This window comes from Heterodontus francisci, chromosome 37 (genome assembly GCF_036365525.1).
Source record: "Heterodontus francisci isolate sHetFra1 chromosome 37, sHetFra1.hap1, whole genome shotgun sequence".
NCBI classification, from domain to species: domain Eukaryota; kingdom Metazoa; phylum Chordata; class Chondrichthyes; order Heterodontiformes; family Heterodontidae; genus Heterodontus; species Heterodontus francisci.
In genome coordinates, this window is record NC_090407.1 from 28,429,040 (window position 1) to 28,443,088 (window position 14,049).

Here is a 14,049-nt window from a genome sequence, read left to right on the forward strand (position 1 = left end):
TTTCTACTGCTACATAAGTTAATGGAGATACTTAAACCTGGGCAAAAACAAGCTCCTTAACATATTCTTCCTGCATCTTGCTTGGGAAGAGAAAAGCCTGTGTGCCACTCTCCCACTTCTATGCTTGACCTGGAGAGCCAGTTTCAGAAGGTATGCTGGACTCATTTTCGCATAGAGCAAAATGCACAGGGCTGGATGCCTGCATTCACACATATTTTGGGTTCCTGGAAACTCAGCTTGTTTCACTACAGCTACTTTTAAATTGGGTTAAGTACCATGGCAGTGCCACCAGCTCCCAATGCACACAGCTCATGCAGGTGTAAACCTGTTGGATTTATCAAAGGTTTATATCTCTGTGACAGCCTGTTCTTAGTGAATAAACCAAGGTTACTTTGAAGTTGTCACTGCCTGCTTGAGACCAGCATGTCTAGAATTAGTGGCAGTACAGCTGTATAAAAGTAACTCATCGAATCTAGTGAATGGCTGGAACCTGCAATCCTTTCATATAATGTTTCTTAAGAACAGAAAATTCATAGGTCAAGTAGCATCTGAAAGATTAATATTGTGGGTGGAGCCTTTCATAAAGAATAAATCATACCAGAAATAGTAATACCTTTCTCTTTCAGATGCTTACTGACCTGCTGCACATTTGCAGAATGTTCTGCTTTTGATCAGATTTCTATCACTTGCACTGTTTCGTTTATCAATTTCTTTACCAGGTCATTTGCAACAAGATTTATCTCCCTTCCCATAAAATAAAACCGTTTTCCTTCCATATTATGGCAATAAAACCACAAACAATTTTCAAGGATATATACACAGACACTTGTATAATTTTGCTATTCAATTAAAAACATATGATTAAATCCTGTTAGCAGTAGTTAGCAAATAGCAAAACACTATCAATGTAATGTTCCCATTATAAAACAGCACGATTAAGAACGGTCAGTAAACATCCAGCACAAAAAATGTATCCTGACACAATCAGCTCAGGATGGCTTTATCACGAGAAGAACACTGATGCACAGTGCAAACGGACATACCCTGGCCAGCAGGTCCCCCAGAAAACTTTATGATTGCAAAAACCTCACTGTATTTCATCTGGCCCAATATCCAGCAGGTTGTAAAGTATAATCTACATTGAAATTGTTTTGGTAAATTTGATTTCTCCACTAGGGTACAGAGTACGAAATTTACAGCATAAAGTTAGCAAATTCAGATGAACAAAGAGTTTTGATTAAACATTTGTTGCAGTGATTCTGAATAATATCATTGCAACTTCATCTATAACTGTATTAAATTGGTCAGGTTACAACATTTTGGACAAATAATTTGCAAGCAAGGGATAAGTTTCCAAGTGACCTTTCTATGCACTGTGGTACAAACAAGGTGCTGTAAATTATTATGGATGCAACCTAAAACCATTTAAAATGGAACATCTGCAGATTCCTGCATAAAACTGGGCAGCTGCTTGCTCTTCACACGAACATAGTAAGACAGTCTTGCTTAACACTTTTTAGCACTTGGAAATTAGCCCGATTTACAAAATTATTTGTCCGATCACATCACAATCTTGAACACACTGCAATACAGCTGAGAAATTATAGGTGAAGATACATTCAGAATAAACCTGAATCAGGAAAAATGTAAAAATTGTGTTGCTTTTTCCTCCTATCAGAGTTTCTAAATCAATTTCCACACTCTGCAGCTTATTAAATGTAACTTTTATGTGAACAAAAACAGAAGAAAATGCATCTTTATGCATCTAGTTTATTCATATTCATGTGAACTACAAGAAGAAAAATATTTCAAGTGTTGAGAAGGATAATTTCTCTTTGGTGACTATATTTAGGATCAAAGTACTGTTTAAACCAAAAGATAGACAGTGTAGCAAAAGGACAAGTGCAGAGCCAGCTGATGTGAACTTTCTTTCAACCTCAACTGCTTGCCAAGATAAATATCTTAAACTGCTCTCGATGGGTTAGACTTAAACGGGAAGAGTTCACCGAGTGGAGCTCTGTGACAAAATGGAAAAGCAATTATACTTTACATGAACTAGAATGCCACATTAGTCTGAAATGCTCTGAACAAAACCAAAAACACAAACACAGATAATACTCAAAGCTCTTTGGTTCCAGGTCATGATCTGCAATTAATAGGATTTAAAAAAAATTGCTTTTATTGACTTTTTAAAGTGGATCCATAAAACCCTTGCAAAATGGGACACGCACACATATTTTTAATGTCATGTACACATGATGAGAACTGTACTCCAGTAATACTTCCCACTTAAATTTTTGTCAATTAAATTTTTTATTTATATTTTTATATTCTTCTGTATGTAATCAGTTCATGCTCACCACTTAAATGTTCATCAATAGAATTGGTGGAAGAGTCTGAACATGGTTCACACCATTATTACTTGGTACGTCAACATTTAGATCCTGTCACTTATGTTCAGTACTCTCAAAAATGAAATAGGTCTGAACATAAACCTGGTCAAATTGGGGATTATTCTATTCTTTAAAATAAAACTACCCTTAATTCTGTCCTTGCAAACTGCCCAAACTCCAATCTCCCTTTCTTCTCCAAGGTTCATGATTATGCTGTCGCCTCCCAAATTCATGTCTATTTTCCCCACAATTCCATATTTGAATCCGTCTGATCAGATTTCTGCTCATCACAGCACCAAAATGGCCCTAACCAATCACAAATGACATGCTCTGTAGCTGTAGTGCATTATCCTTCCTTGTCCTCCTTTACCTCTCTGCTCATGAAAATCATCAACGGTCTGTAGAAAGATAGGGAGAAACTGTTCCCACTCATGAAAGGATTGAGAACAAGAGGGCGCACATTTAAAGTCATGGGTAAGAGAAGCAAAAGCGACATGAAGAAAAACTTTTCCACGCAGTGAGTGGTTAAGGTCTGGAATGTGCTGCCTGAGAGTGTGGTGGAGGCAATTTTAATTGAAGCATTCAAACGGGAATTCGACTATACGAAAAGGAAGAATGTACAGGGTTACGGGGAGAAAGCAGGGGAATGACACCAAGTGAACTGCTTGTTTGGAGAGCCAAATGGCCCTCCTGCGCTGTAACAATTTTGTGATCCATATCTGTGACATGTGATTCAGCTGTGTTCGCTTGGTTCCACGATTATTACCTGTATGATTAAAGCTAGAGCATCTCAAGCAAACACTTATTTCCCCATCCTTGCAATGTTACCAACAGGTTAGGTAGTGTAATCTGATACTCTTAATTTTGACAATATTTTGCCTATAGATTTTGTTCCGTCACCCAAGTCTCTCAATTTGAAAAAAAGAGCAGCACTGATGATGATGATGATGATGTGATGCTGGAACTGTACTGAGTGTTGGTTAGGCCACAGCTAGAGCATTGCGTGCAGTTCTGGTCACATTACGGAAAGGACATAATTGCTCTGGAGAGAGTAGAGGGGAGATTTACAAGAATGCTGCCAGGGCTTGAAGTTTGCAGCTATTGAGGAAAGATTGGAGAGGCTAGGGTTGTTTTCCCTGGAACTGAGGAAGCTGAGGGGTGACTTGATTGAGGTGTACAAAATTATGAGGGGCCTAGATAGAGTGGACAGGAAGGATCTGTTTCCCCTGGCAGGGAGGTCAGTTACCAAGGGGCACAGATTTCAGGTGATTGGTAGAAGGATTTGAGGGGAAACTTTTTCACCCAGAGGGTGGTGGGTCTCTGGAATTCGCTGCCAGGAATGGTGGTGGAGGCAAAGTCCCTCAATTCTTTTAAAAGGTACCTGGACACGTACCTGAGGTGCTGCAATCTGCAGGGCTATGGACCAGGGGCTGGAAGGTGGGATTAGTTTGGGCGGATAGTTTATTCGGCTGGCGCAGACATGATGGGATGAATGGCCTTCTTCTGTGCTATACTTTTTCTATGGTTCTATGATGTTCCAAAGACAGCCAAAGAATGCTAAATTATGGGTAGTTCTTTGATATACTCTCATTCCACTAAGCATTGCCCTAAACTCTTTTCACTTAGAACTCAAAACTTGCCAGCAGAAACTGGAACTTAACAGTGTCGTCTGGGTATTAATTTTGAATAATTTAAAAACTGGGCGGGCTATGAATCACGTGCAGTCACCTCTACCCAGATTCCTGATATGTGCTCCTGCTGTATGAAGCTCTGCACCTGGCGTACTAAACTATAAAACTTACCCACAAAACAAGATTACTCTCAAATGTGACTGAGAACTGCCCATAAAGTAGTAGTGTTGGGCTTTGGTTTTAGAAGCCTGAAAACTGCCAGTATATCTGTATGAATAAATAACAACGGCTTCACTCCATTCCCCAAATTCAAGTGTGACTTATATGCTGACATTTACAGTAATTATGAAATAGAGAAGTCAAGTAGAGGAGGAAGTACTTTAATGACAATGTTAAAAGATAATTCTTAATTATTGGTTACTGCTCTTCCCACAGGGTGACACCCTTTTGGATTTCCAGATTCAGTCACTCACATCCTGTCAGCAAGTGGTTGACAGGAAGTAACAGTGATTAGCATTTTTAACCTACCTAGATCCATTTTTTGGAGAACACAAAGTACTTGCTGCTACAGTTCTGTTTGCAGACCATCAAATCCATCATGACCGTTTCCAACAAGAGTCTGATATATTGCCCCACCCACTTAGTTCAGTTAGTGCAACATTAACCTGTATTTTCTCATTGGAGATGCTGATAGACCTAGTGTGCTTTTCCAGCACTGTATATACTTTATAAATATCCTTGTTACAGCCACCTTCTCTTTTATGTTGCAATTCTTTGTAGATTAGAATTTTCAAACAAGGCCAGGTGTGCAAATTAAAATTGTCAGAAAATTGGAATTACAAATTGGACACACTCACTTCTGCACCTGATTCTTGGAACCATGTTCCACTAAGCAAACCTCTGTGTTAGGAGTCTCGTCAGACAAAATTACTGTGTAGATCACTAGGGTTATTCGTGTATTGGCACTAGTATGCAATTTTTAAAAATTACCATTTAGCCAGTATCATTTAGTATCGTGCCAAAGCACTTTGTGAGATACTTCCTATTGTTCCTATTGCTACCAATGACAGACTTCTTGTCACTCTAGTGTTGTTCAGCTCAAAATGCTCACTTCATGCACAAATTATGACTGGAAGGGCAAATCTATAATTACACTGCTGGGCATTTTCACTATTCAGAGAAAATAAACTTGTATTTATAAAGCATCTTTCACAACGTCAGGATGTCCCAAAATGCTCCTCAGCTAATGAATTATTTTTGATGTGCAGTCCCAACTGCAATATCAAATGAATATAATACAAACATTTTCCATATCCAGCATCAGACTAGATCAAAGTCCTGGTGAATATAAAACACCCAGTGTGATTGTGAATTTTACATACACATCAGTACATCCTACTGAGATCACACTGGAATCTTCGACTTCAATATTTTCAAGACCAGAGGATTAACATACCACAGGCTAAATCAGACTTTAACTAAAAACATCGATCATATTCTCAAAATTTACCATTTTAAAAGAAGAAATTCCCGCCCAGTAGATGAATATAAATCTATGCACATTATCAGCTGCATCATGAACAAAACACTAGTCAGCTTCATTTATGTTTGTGTAACGTACCTTAGCAGCTGAATTGGAAACACCATGCGTGACATTTCGTATCAGGCCTCCAACGTTTCCATATTTGATCAGCCCTGAGAAGCCCTCTGATACATCATTCAGAAGCCCCATGGGATTACCCAAAAAATCCACCGAGCCCAGGATTCGAGTTGCTTGACTTATCAACTCCTGATAATAAAGACACATTTTACTGCTTTTGAAATCAACTTTTTAAAAAAATATTCATTCTAGGGATGTGGGCATTACCTTATAGGCCATCATTGAGAAGGTGGTTGTCTCACTGAGTGGCTGATGAGGCTACTTAGAGGCCAGTTAAGAGACAATCACATTGGCGTGGGACTGGCAGACTCGGGATAAGTGGGCCATTTTCAGGTTAGCAAACTAACTAGAGCCACAGGGATCAGTTCTGGGCCTCAACTATTTACAATCTATATTAACAACTTGAATGAAGGAACTGAGTGCACTGTAGCCAAATTTGCGGATGATACAAAGATAGGAAGGAAAGCAAGTTGTGAAGATGCAAAGTAAAGAGATATAGACAGGTTAAGAGAGTGGACAAAAATTTGGCAGATGGAGTATAATGTGGGAAAATGTGAGGTTGTCCTCTTTGGCGGGAAGAATGGAAAAGCAGATTATTTACACGGAGAGAGACTGCAGAATGTTGCGGTAGAGGGATCTGGGTACCCTTGTAGATGAATCACAAAACGTTCGTACGCAGGTACAGCAAGTAATTATGAAGGCAAATGGAATGTTGGCATTTATTGCAAGGGGTTGGAGAATAAAAGTAGGGAAATCTTGCTACAACTGTACAGGGCATTGGCGAGACCGCACTTCGAGTACAGTGAACAGTTTTGGTCTCCTTACTTAAGGAGGGATATACTTGCATTGGAAGCAGTTCAGAGAAGGTTCACTAAGGTACTTGTGGATAAGGATAAGAGTAGTCCTCGGGTGAAGGTGCTAAATTGGGGGAAGGCTAATTATAACAATATTAGGCAGGAACTGAAGAATTTAGATTGGGGGCGGCTGTTTGAGGGTAAATCAACATCTGACATGTGGGAGTCTTTCAAACGTCAGTTGATTAGAATCGAGGACCAGCATGTTCCTGTGAGGAAGGAGGACAAGTTTGGCAAGTTTTGGAAACCTTGGATAACAAGCGATATTGTGAGCCTAGTCAAAAAGAAGAAGGAAGCATTTATAAGGGCGAGAAGGCTGGGAACAGACGAAGCCCTTGAGGAATATAAAGAAAGTAGGAAGGAACTTAAGCAAGGAGTTAGGAGGGCTAAAAGGGGTCATGAAAAGTCATTGGCAAACAGGATTAAGGAGCATCCCAAGGCTTTTTATACGTATATAAAGAGCAAGAGGGTAGCCAGGGAAAGGGCTTGGCCCACTCAAGGACATAGGAGGGAATCTATTGTGGAGCCAGAGGAAATGGGCGAGGTACTAAATGAGTATTTTGCATCAGTATTCACCAAAGAGAAGGACTTGGTGGATGATGAGTCTAGGGAAGGGAGTGTAGATAGTCTGGGTTATGTTGTTATCAAAAAGGTGGTGGTGTTGGGCGTCTTACAAAGCATTAAGGTAGATAAGTCCCCAGGGCCTGATGGGATCTACCCCAGAATACTGAGGGAGGCAAGGGTAGAAATTGCTGGTGCCTTTACATAAATCTTTGCATCCTCATTGGCTACAGGTGAGGTCGCAGAGGACTGGAGAATAGCCAATGTTGTTCCTTTGTTTAAGAAGGGTAGCAAGGATAATCCAGGAAGTTATAGGCCGGTGAGCCTTACGTCAGTGGTAGGGAAATTATTAGAGAGGATTCTTCGGGACAGGATTTACTCCCACTTGGAAACAAATCAACTTATTAGCGAGAGGCAGCATGGTTTTGTGAAGGGGAGGTGGTGTCTCACTAACTTGTTCGAGTTTTTTGAGGAAGTGACGAAGATGATTGATGAAGGAAGGGCAGTGCATGTTGTCTATATGGACTTCAGTAAAGCCTTTGACAAGGTCCCTCATGGCAGACTGATACAAAAGGTGAAGTCACACAGGATCAGAGGTGAGCTGGCAAGATGGATACAGAACTGGCTCGGTCATAGAAGACAGAGGGTAGCAGTGGAAGGGTGCTTTTCTGAATGGAGGGCTGTGACGAGTGGTGTTCCGCAGGGATCAGTGCTGGGACCTTTGCTGTTTGTAGTATATATAAATGATTTGGAGGAAAATGTAGCTGGTCTGATTAGTAAGTTTGCGGACGACACAAAGGTTGATAGAGTTGCGGATAGTGATGAGGATTGTCATAGGATACAGCAGGATATCGATGTAGGAGGAATGGCAGATGGAGTTTAATTCGGACAAATGTGAGGTAATGCATTTTGGAAGATCTAATGCAGGTGGGAAGTATACAGTAAATGGCAGAACCCTTAGGAGCATTGACAGACAGAGAGATCTGGGCGTACAGGTCCACAGGTCATTGAAAGTGGCAACGCAGGTGGATAAGGTAGTCAAGAAGGCATACGGCATGCGTGACTTCATCGGTTGGGGCATAGAGTATAAAAATTGGCAAGTCATGCTGCAGCTGTACAGAACCTTAGTTAGGCCATACTTAGAATATTGCGTGCAATTCTGGTCGCCACACTACCAGGAGGTGGTGGAGGCTTTGGAGAGGGTACAGAAGAGGTTTACCAGGATGTTGCCTGGTCTGGAGGGCATTAGCTATGAGGAGAGGTTGGATAAACTCCGATTGTTTTCACTGGAACGACGGAGGTGGAGGGGCGACATGATAGAGGTTTACAAAGTTATGAGTGGCATGGACAGAGTGGATAGTCAGAAGCTTTTTCCCAGGGTGGAAGAGTCAGTTACTCGGGGACATAGGTTTAAGGTGCGAGGGGCCAAGTTTAGAAGGGATGTGCGAGGCAAGTTCTTTATACAGAGGGTGGTGAGTGCCTGGAACTTGCTGCCGGAGGTGGTGGTGGAAGCAGGTACGATAGCGACGTTTAAGAGGCATCGTGACAAATACATGAATAGGATGAGAACAGAGGGATACGGACCCCGGAAGTGCAGAAGGTTTTAGTTTAGACAGGCATCAAGCAGGCTTGGAGGGCTGAATGGCCTGTTCCTGTGCTGTACTGTTCTTTGTTCTTTAAGCTGATTCCTAGGATGAAAGGATTGTCTTATGAGGAAAGGTTGAACAGGTTGAGCCTATACTCACTGGGGTTTAGAACCGTAGAACCTTATCGAACCGTACAAGATTCTGAGGGGGCTTGAGATGCTGAGAGGATGTTTCCCCTCGTGGGGGAATTCTAGATCTAGGGGGCACAGTTTAAAAATAAGGGGTCTCCCTTTTAAGACAGAGATGAGGAAGAATTTCTTCTCTGAGGGTCATTAATCTTTAGAATTCTCTTCCCCAGAGAGCAGTGGAGGCTGGGTCATTGAATATATTCAAGGTTGAATTAGACAGATTTTTGATCTATAAGGCAGTAAAGGGTTAAAGGGGGGGGGGGGGTGGCAGGGGGGTGCAGGCAGGAAATTGGGTGTAAGGCCATAATCAGATATGATCTTATTGAAAGGTGCAGCTGGCGTACTCCTGCTCCTATTTCTTATGATCTTATGACATAGAGGTCAAACTGGGTGAGTTCTCTTTCTTAGAGGACAATAATTCAACAGTAGTATTTTTATGGCAATCCAACAGCTTCATGTTCACTTTTTATTGATACCAGCTTTTTATTTCCAAATTTTTTTGGAAACTCAATTCAAACTGTACCATGGTAGAATTTTGATTCTCTGGGTTACCAGTCTAGTAACAATATCACTACACTACGATACCCATTCAATTGAAAGAAGTGTTCGTACAGAGTTTTGACTTGGAAAACAATTCAGATCACAAACCAACTGGGAAAAATCAAGATAAAAGGTGCAGGTACTTTTAGTACTAGATTCTTTCCTGACACATTCTCTTTAATAGTAATTTTGAAGCTCTGTTCACGACATATGACCTCTGCATTCCCTGAAGGGACTGACGCAGGCTAGCATATAGTTCCATTAGCATCACCAAGCCTCTAGTACCTCACCCAAATGGACATTCTATGTGCATAAACCCAGAGATCGACTATCAGTAGGCTATTGGGGAATGGGGAGGGGTGGGGATCATTGTATTTTGCAGTAAGGGAGTCAGTCAAGGTCAATCCATAGCATCCTGAGCTCAAGAGGGGAAATGAAGGTAAAATGTTGTACCCACACCACTGTCCTGGCTGAGACTAGTTAAATTATCACAGACACTGAATTGAATTTCTGACCTATCCCATTTCTAACACAATTACAGCCTGTATGATTTAATCTCATACCTTGAAGTACCTTTGTCCTCTGAACCATCAGAGAAGCCAATGATCTGGAGAACTGAGATCAGACATTTATATCAACAAAATTGACAAGTAACACAGATGAGGGAGAAATGGGTAGAATTACAGCGACAAATGCACGCAGTAATGATGTGTCATGGACAATAACAGGTAGGGTATTGCTGTAGGCTGTTGCAAGAACTCAATTTATAGCACATTAGTATTGACAATTGGGAGTCAGAGATGCCACCAACTAATGATGATTTATGCATATCAAGTGTGCCACATGAAATGTCTAAAGTAACAAAATCTATGTTTCTTTAATAGATCATTTAGTAGATACACTATCCTGTCTAGTATTGAGCCCTGCAGGAATGTCCCAGGTTCAATCCATGTTCTGTATAAGTTAGCTGATGTGAAAAGGGGTGTCACAATTTGTCAGTCTTTTTTAGCCAGGTAGTGAGGGGTTGGTGGTGGGGGAGAATCAGCCAGAGTTCCCATTTCAGTTTGGAAAGTACACACAAGTGGAGATTGGGCGAATGCAATTCTGGACTCAACCTTGATGCTCCAAGAAGGACTGAAGAGCTTGTCTGTCTAGTTTTACTGCCTAGGTTCACACATGAAGAATGACCAAATAGATTAGGTAGTGGAGGGCTTGCCTATGAGGCTCTCTTTGTGGTCAAAACAATGTAACTCTGCAATTCCAAGACTGGAAGGAAAAAAAGTAACAAAAAATGTTTAACAGGAATCCAGTATTGTGAACAATAAAACCAAGAAAATTAATAAACAATCCCTGGGTTACCTTATTCACCTGTCCAAGATCCAACATAATGGCCTTGAGTGTGACCAGCAGCTCAGATGTTGGGAGAACCAGTGAACTGCGACAAGTTGCACACTTGATCACAAATACAGTTATTTGATTAGATTGGAGTAGACCATCCTTCTAATACAGGGGTGTCCAACCTTTCTGGGCAGAGGGATGCATTACAACTTTTGCTCGGCCCAGTGGGGCCGGTGAGCAAATTTCGAAAGATAAAGGCACCAAAAATTCTTAATAAAAACAACAACAAATGTGCATTTTGGTGAAGAAGCATTAAATAAGACTAATTTATTGACTTACTTTCTCGTCACTATATTGAAAACTGATTTAGTGACATACCAGGCATTGTTTTTACTTGAATAAGTAGTCAATTTCTGCCCGCACACTTGATGTAGCGATGCAGAGAATTCTGGATAGATATACATCCGTCAGGAGAGATCTTGATCTCTCCTCCCCTCTCTCTCTGGGCATGCCCTTGTCTCTCTTTCCCCCTCTCTCGGAATACAGGACACAGATTGAAAGTTTGGGCAAAAGATGCAGTGGGAATATGAGGAAACATTCTTTTACACAGCGGGTAGTAATGATCTGGAACTCGCTGCCCTCAGGGTGGTGGAAGCGGAGACAATCAATTACGTCAAGAGGAAGTTGGATGGCCACCTGAGAGAAATAGACTTGCAGGGCTACAGGGATCGAGCCAGGGAGTAGGAGTGACTGCATAGCTCTGTGGAGAGCTGGCATGGACTCGATGGGCTGAATGGCCTGCTTCTGTGCCATAAGTAAATGACTCTTTGACTCTCTCTACCCTCTCTCCCCTTTCTCTCTCTCTCTCCACCCCTCATGTCCCCTGCTCCGTGTTCCCCACAGCAGCCATTCCCACAACCAGATACTTACCATGCCTGTATCATTTAAGTTGGGGCGAGTGGAGACGGAAACCTGCCCAGCATACAGGATACAGGACATTTACTGAACCACTGCGAAAGCAGCAGGGGTGGCCGATCCAAGGGCTCCTGCGCCACATTCCACCAATCAGTGCTAACACAGCCTGGGAAGCTCCTGTCAGTCACAGGGAGAGACCAATCACAGACAGGGGTCTATCTGCCTGTCAGGCACATCTCCCTCCTACACCCTCCACCTGACGTACATGGGAGTTGTCAATCAGAGCTGAGTTACAGGCAGATTGGCGGGCCAGATGTTGGACAACCCTGTTCTAAGTTTTAATCTGCACTACACTGCCCAGCAAACCTTATCCCATACTGAAATATTAATACAGAACTTTGTCAAACCAGTTGTTTATCCTTCAGAACTTGCCCAGGGATGGTGTCGGGGTGGGGTGGTGTGCACAGAAGTAAGTGCTGGCAGAAGAAAGTAAAACACTTTTGATACTGTTCTATAGTCTGCACAGACTAAGAATGCAACATAACAGGAGCAGTAGTAGGCCATTTGCTCCTTCGAACCTGCTTTGCCATTAAATATACGTTGGGCTGTACTTTCACGCGCGTGCATCAGTGCTTAGACTGAAAAAGCTTATTCTTAGAAGGAATCATCACTTCCCATTCGGGACACATTCATCCACTGGAAAATTATTTTCTTGTCCTTGACCTGGCTTGTCCAACATACAGCCTGCCAAAGATTTCCATCCGGCCCGCGGATGCAAACTGCACCTGGGCCGTTCCTCATCCTCACCAGGAGTCCGCGACTGGAGATGGGAAATGTCCTGTTGCTGCCTTCTTGCAGAGCTGCTTTTTTAAAAAACACCGCAAGTTAGCTTCACAGCTGACAGTGGGTACAGCCGTTCCCCAACTTTGGACAGATTTGTTGTTTTTTTAAAAGCCCGCTGCTCCTGCTGTCAGCTGCGCGGGGGGGCGGACGGGACGGAGGGGACACAGCGAGGGGGAGGGGACAGAGAGGGAGAGGGAGTAGGAGGGGATAGAGAGATCAATAAGATAAGTCAATAAATTAGTCTTCTCATTTAAAGCTCCTTCATAATATGAACATTTGTTGCTGTTTTGATTAATAGTAAGATAAATTTTGATGCCTTTATCTTTCTGAACTTATCACACTGGCTCCCCATGTGACAAAAATTGTAACGTGGCCCCCCACACGAAAAGGTTGGACAACCCTGTTCTTGACCAACCAGGCAAGATCTGACCAACCAGGCAAGATCTGACCAGCTCTACAGGTCACTTTAATCCTCACCTCTTTAAAGTGCTTGAGAATGTCATTGATGATAAATTCCTGTGTCTCATATGGGTGCACTCTGGTGTATGGATCCAAGTGAATAACTGCATCCTCAAACCGGATCAACCGGATTCCCAGCATGCCCTTCAAAGCCTGCAACAAAAAAATCCACCAAATTGATACTTGCACGACAGCAGCAAAAGATGAATAGTTCGGAGAGCTCACAGTGGACACGCACTCGGAATGTCATGTTACAGGCAGAACAGTGCTTCAGGCTGCTGTAAGAAACTAACCTGTCATTTTTATTCTATTTAGTGACAACTGCTATTGACAGACCACTGGGAGTCAAATATGTCATAGGATTAGGATGATTCATATAGTTTGATCTTGTCATTTGCAAAGGTTGAAAGTCTGAATGTGGCAGTGATAACCTAAAAAATGGCAGGCTTGGAGGGCTGAATGTCCTTTGTTCGAGATGTTACACCAAGTGTCTATCTGTTTATATCCATAGCTCAAATGGGTACTAAAGAAAGCAGAGCATCATTTGAAGAGCAGGGTTTACCTCCAGTGTCCTGAACCATAGCCACCCTTAACCAACACAACCAAAAACAGATTAATTGGTCATTCATCTCACGACTATTTGTGGGATCTTGTGTAATGGAGAACTGCTGTATTGCCTACATAAGAATGACTCGGTTGGCATTCTTCCATCTATGAAAGATGATGGACACGCAGCAAACAATCCATTTAGGTGGGGTGCCTTCTCTTGGTGTACCTTTGTTGATGGCTGTGAAGTCCAATCCTTGAGAGGCAGGTTCTGCTGCAAGTGTTGCACGCGAAGCCGTCAAGTGACGCTGTGAATTGTTGTTTTTGACGTTGGCACCTGTTGCCAAGCCGCTGTAGCAACTGGTCGTTGTGGTAGTGCACGCCAGTCCACTGGATGTGTCGCATTTCCCTCTTTCGCCAGCTAGTGACTCCCAAGTGCAATAGTCATCATTTAGGGCCTCCATGTCATGCTTGCAAGCATCCACGAAGCGGAGCTCTGGGCATCCCACTGGTCGTCTGGCCCCAGCTACCTCAC

General features: G+C 42.3%; 1 protein-coding gene across 1 annotated transcript in view; it reads right to left on the reverse strand.

The window, feature by feature from the left end:
* vps13d (vacuolar protein sorting 13 homolog D) overlaps positions 1 to 14,049 on the reverse strand; it is a 292,361-nt gene that overhangs the window by 64,314 nt on the left and 213,998 nt on the right. The window contains 2 exon segments of the mRNA XM_068017446.1: positions 5,646 to 5,813; positions 12,987 to 13,121. Of these exon segments, the coding sequence (XP_067873547.1) occupies positions 5,646 to 5,813; positions 12,987 to 13,121 (303 nt within the window).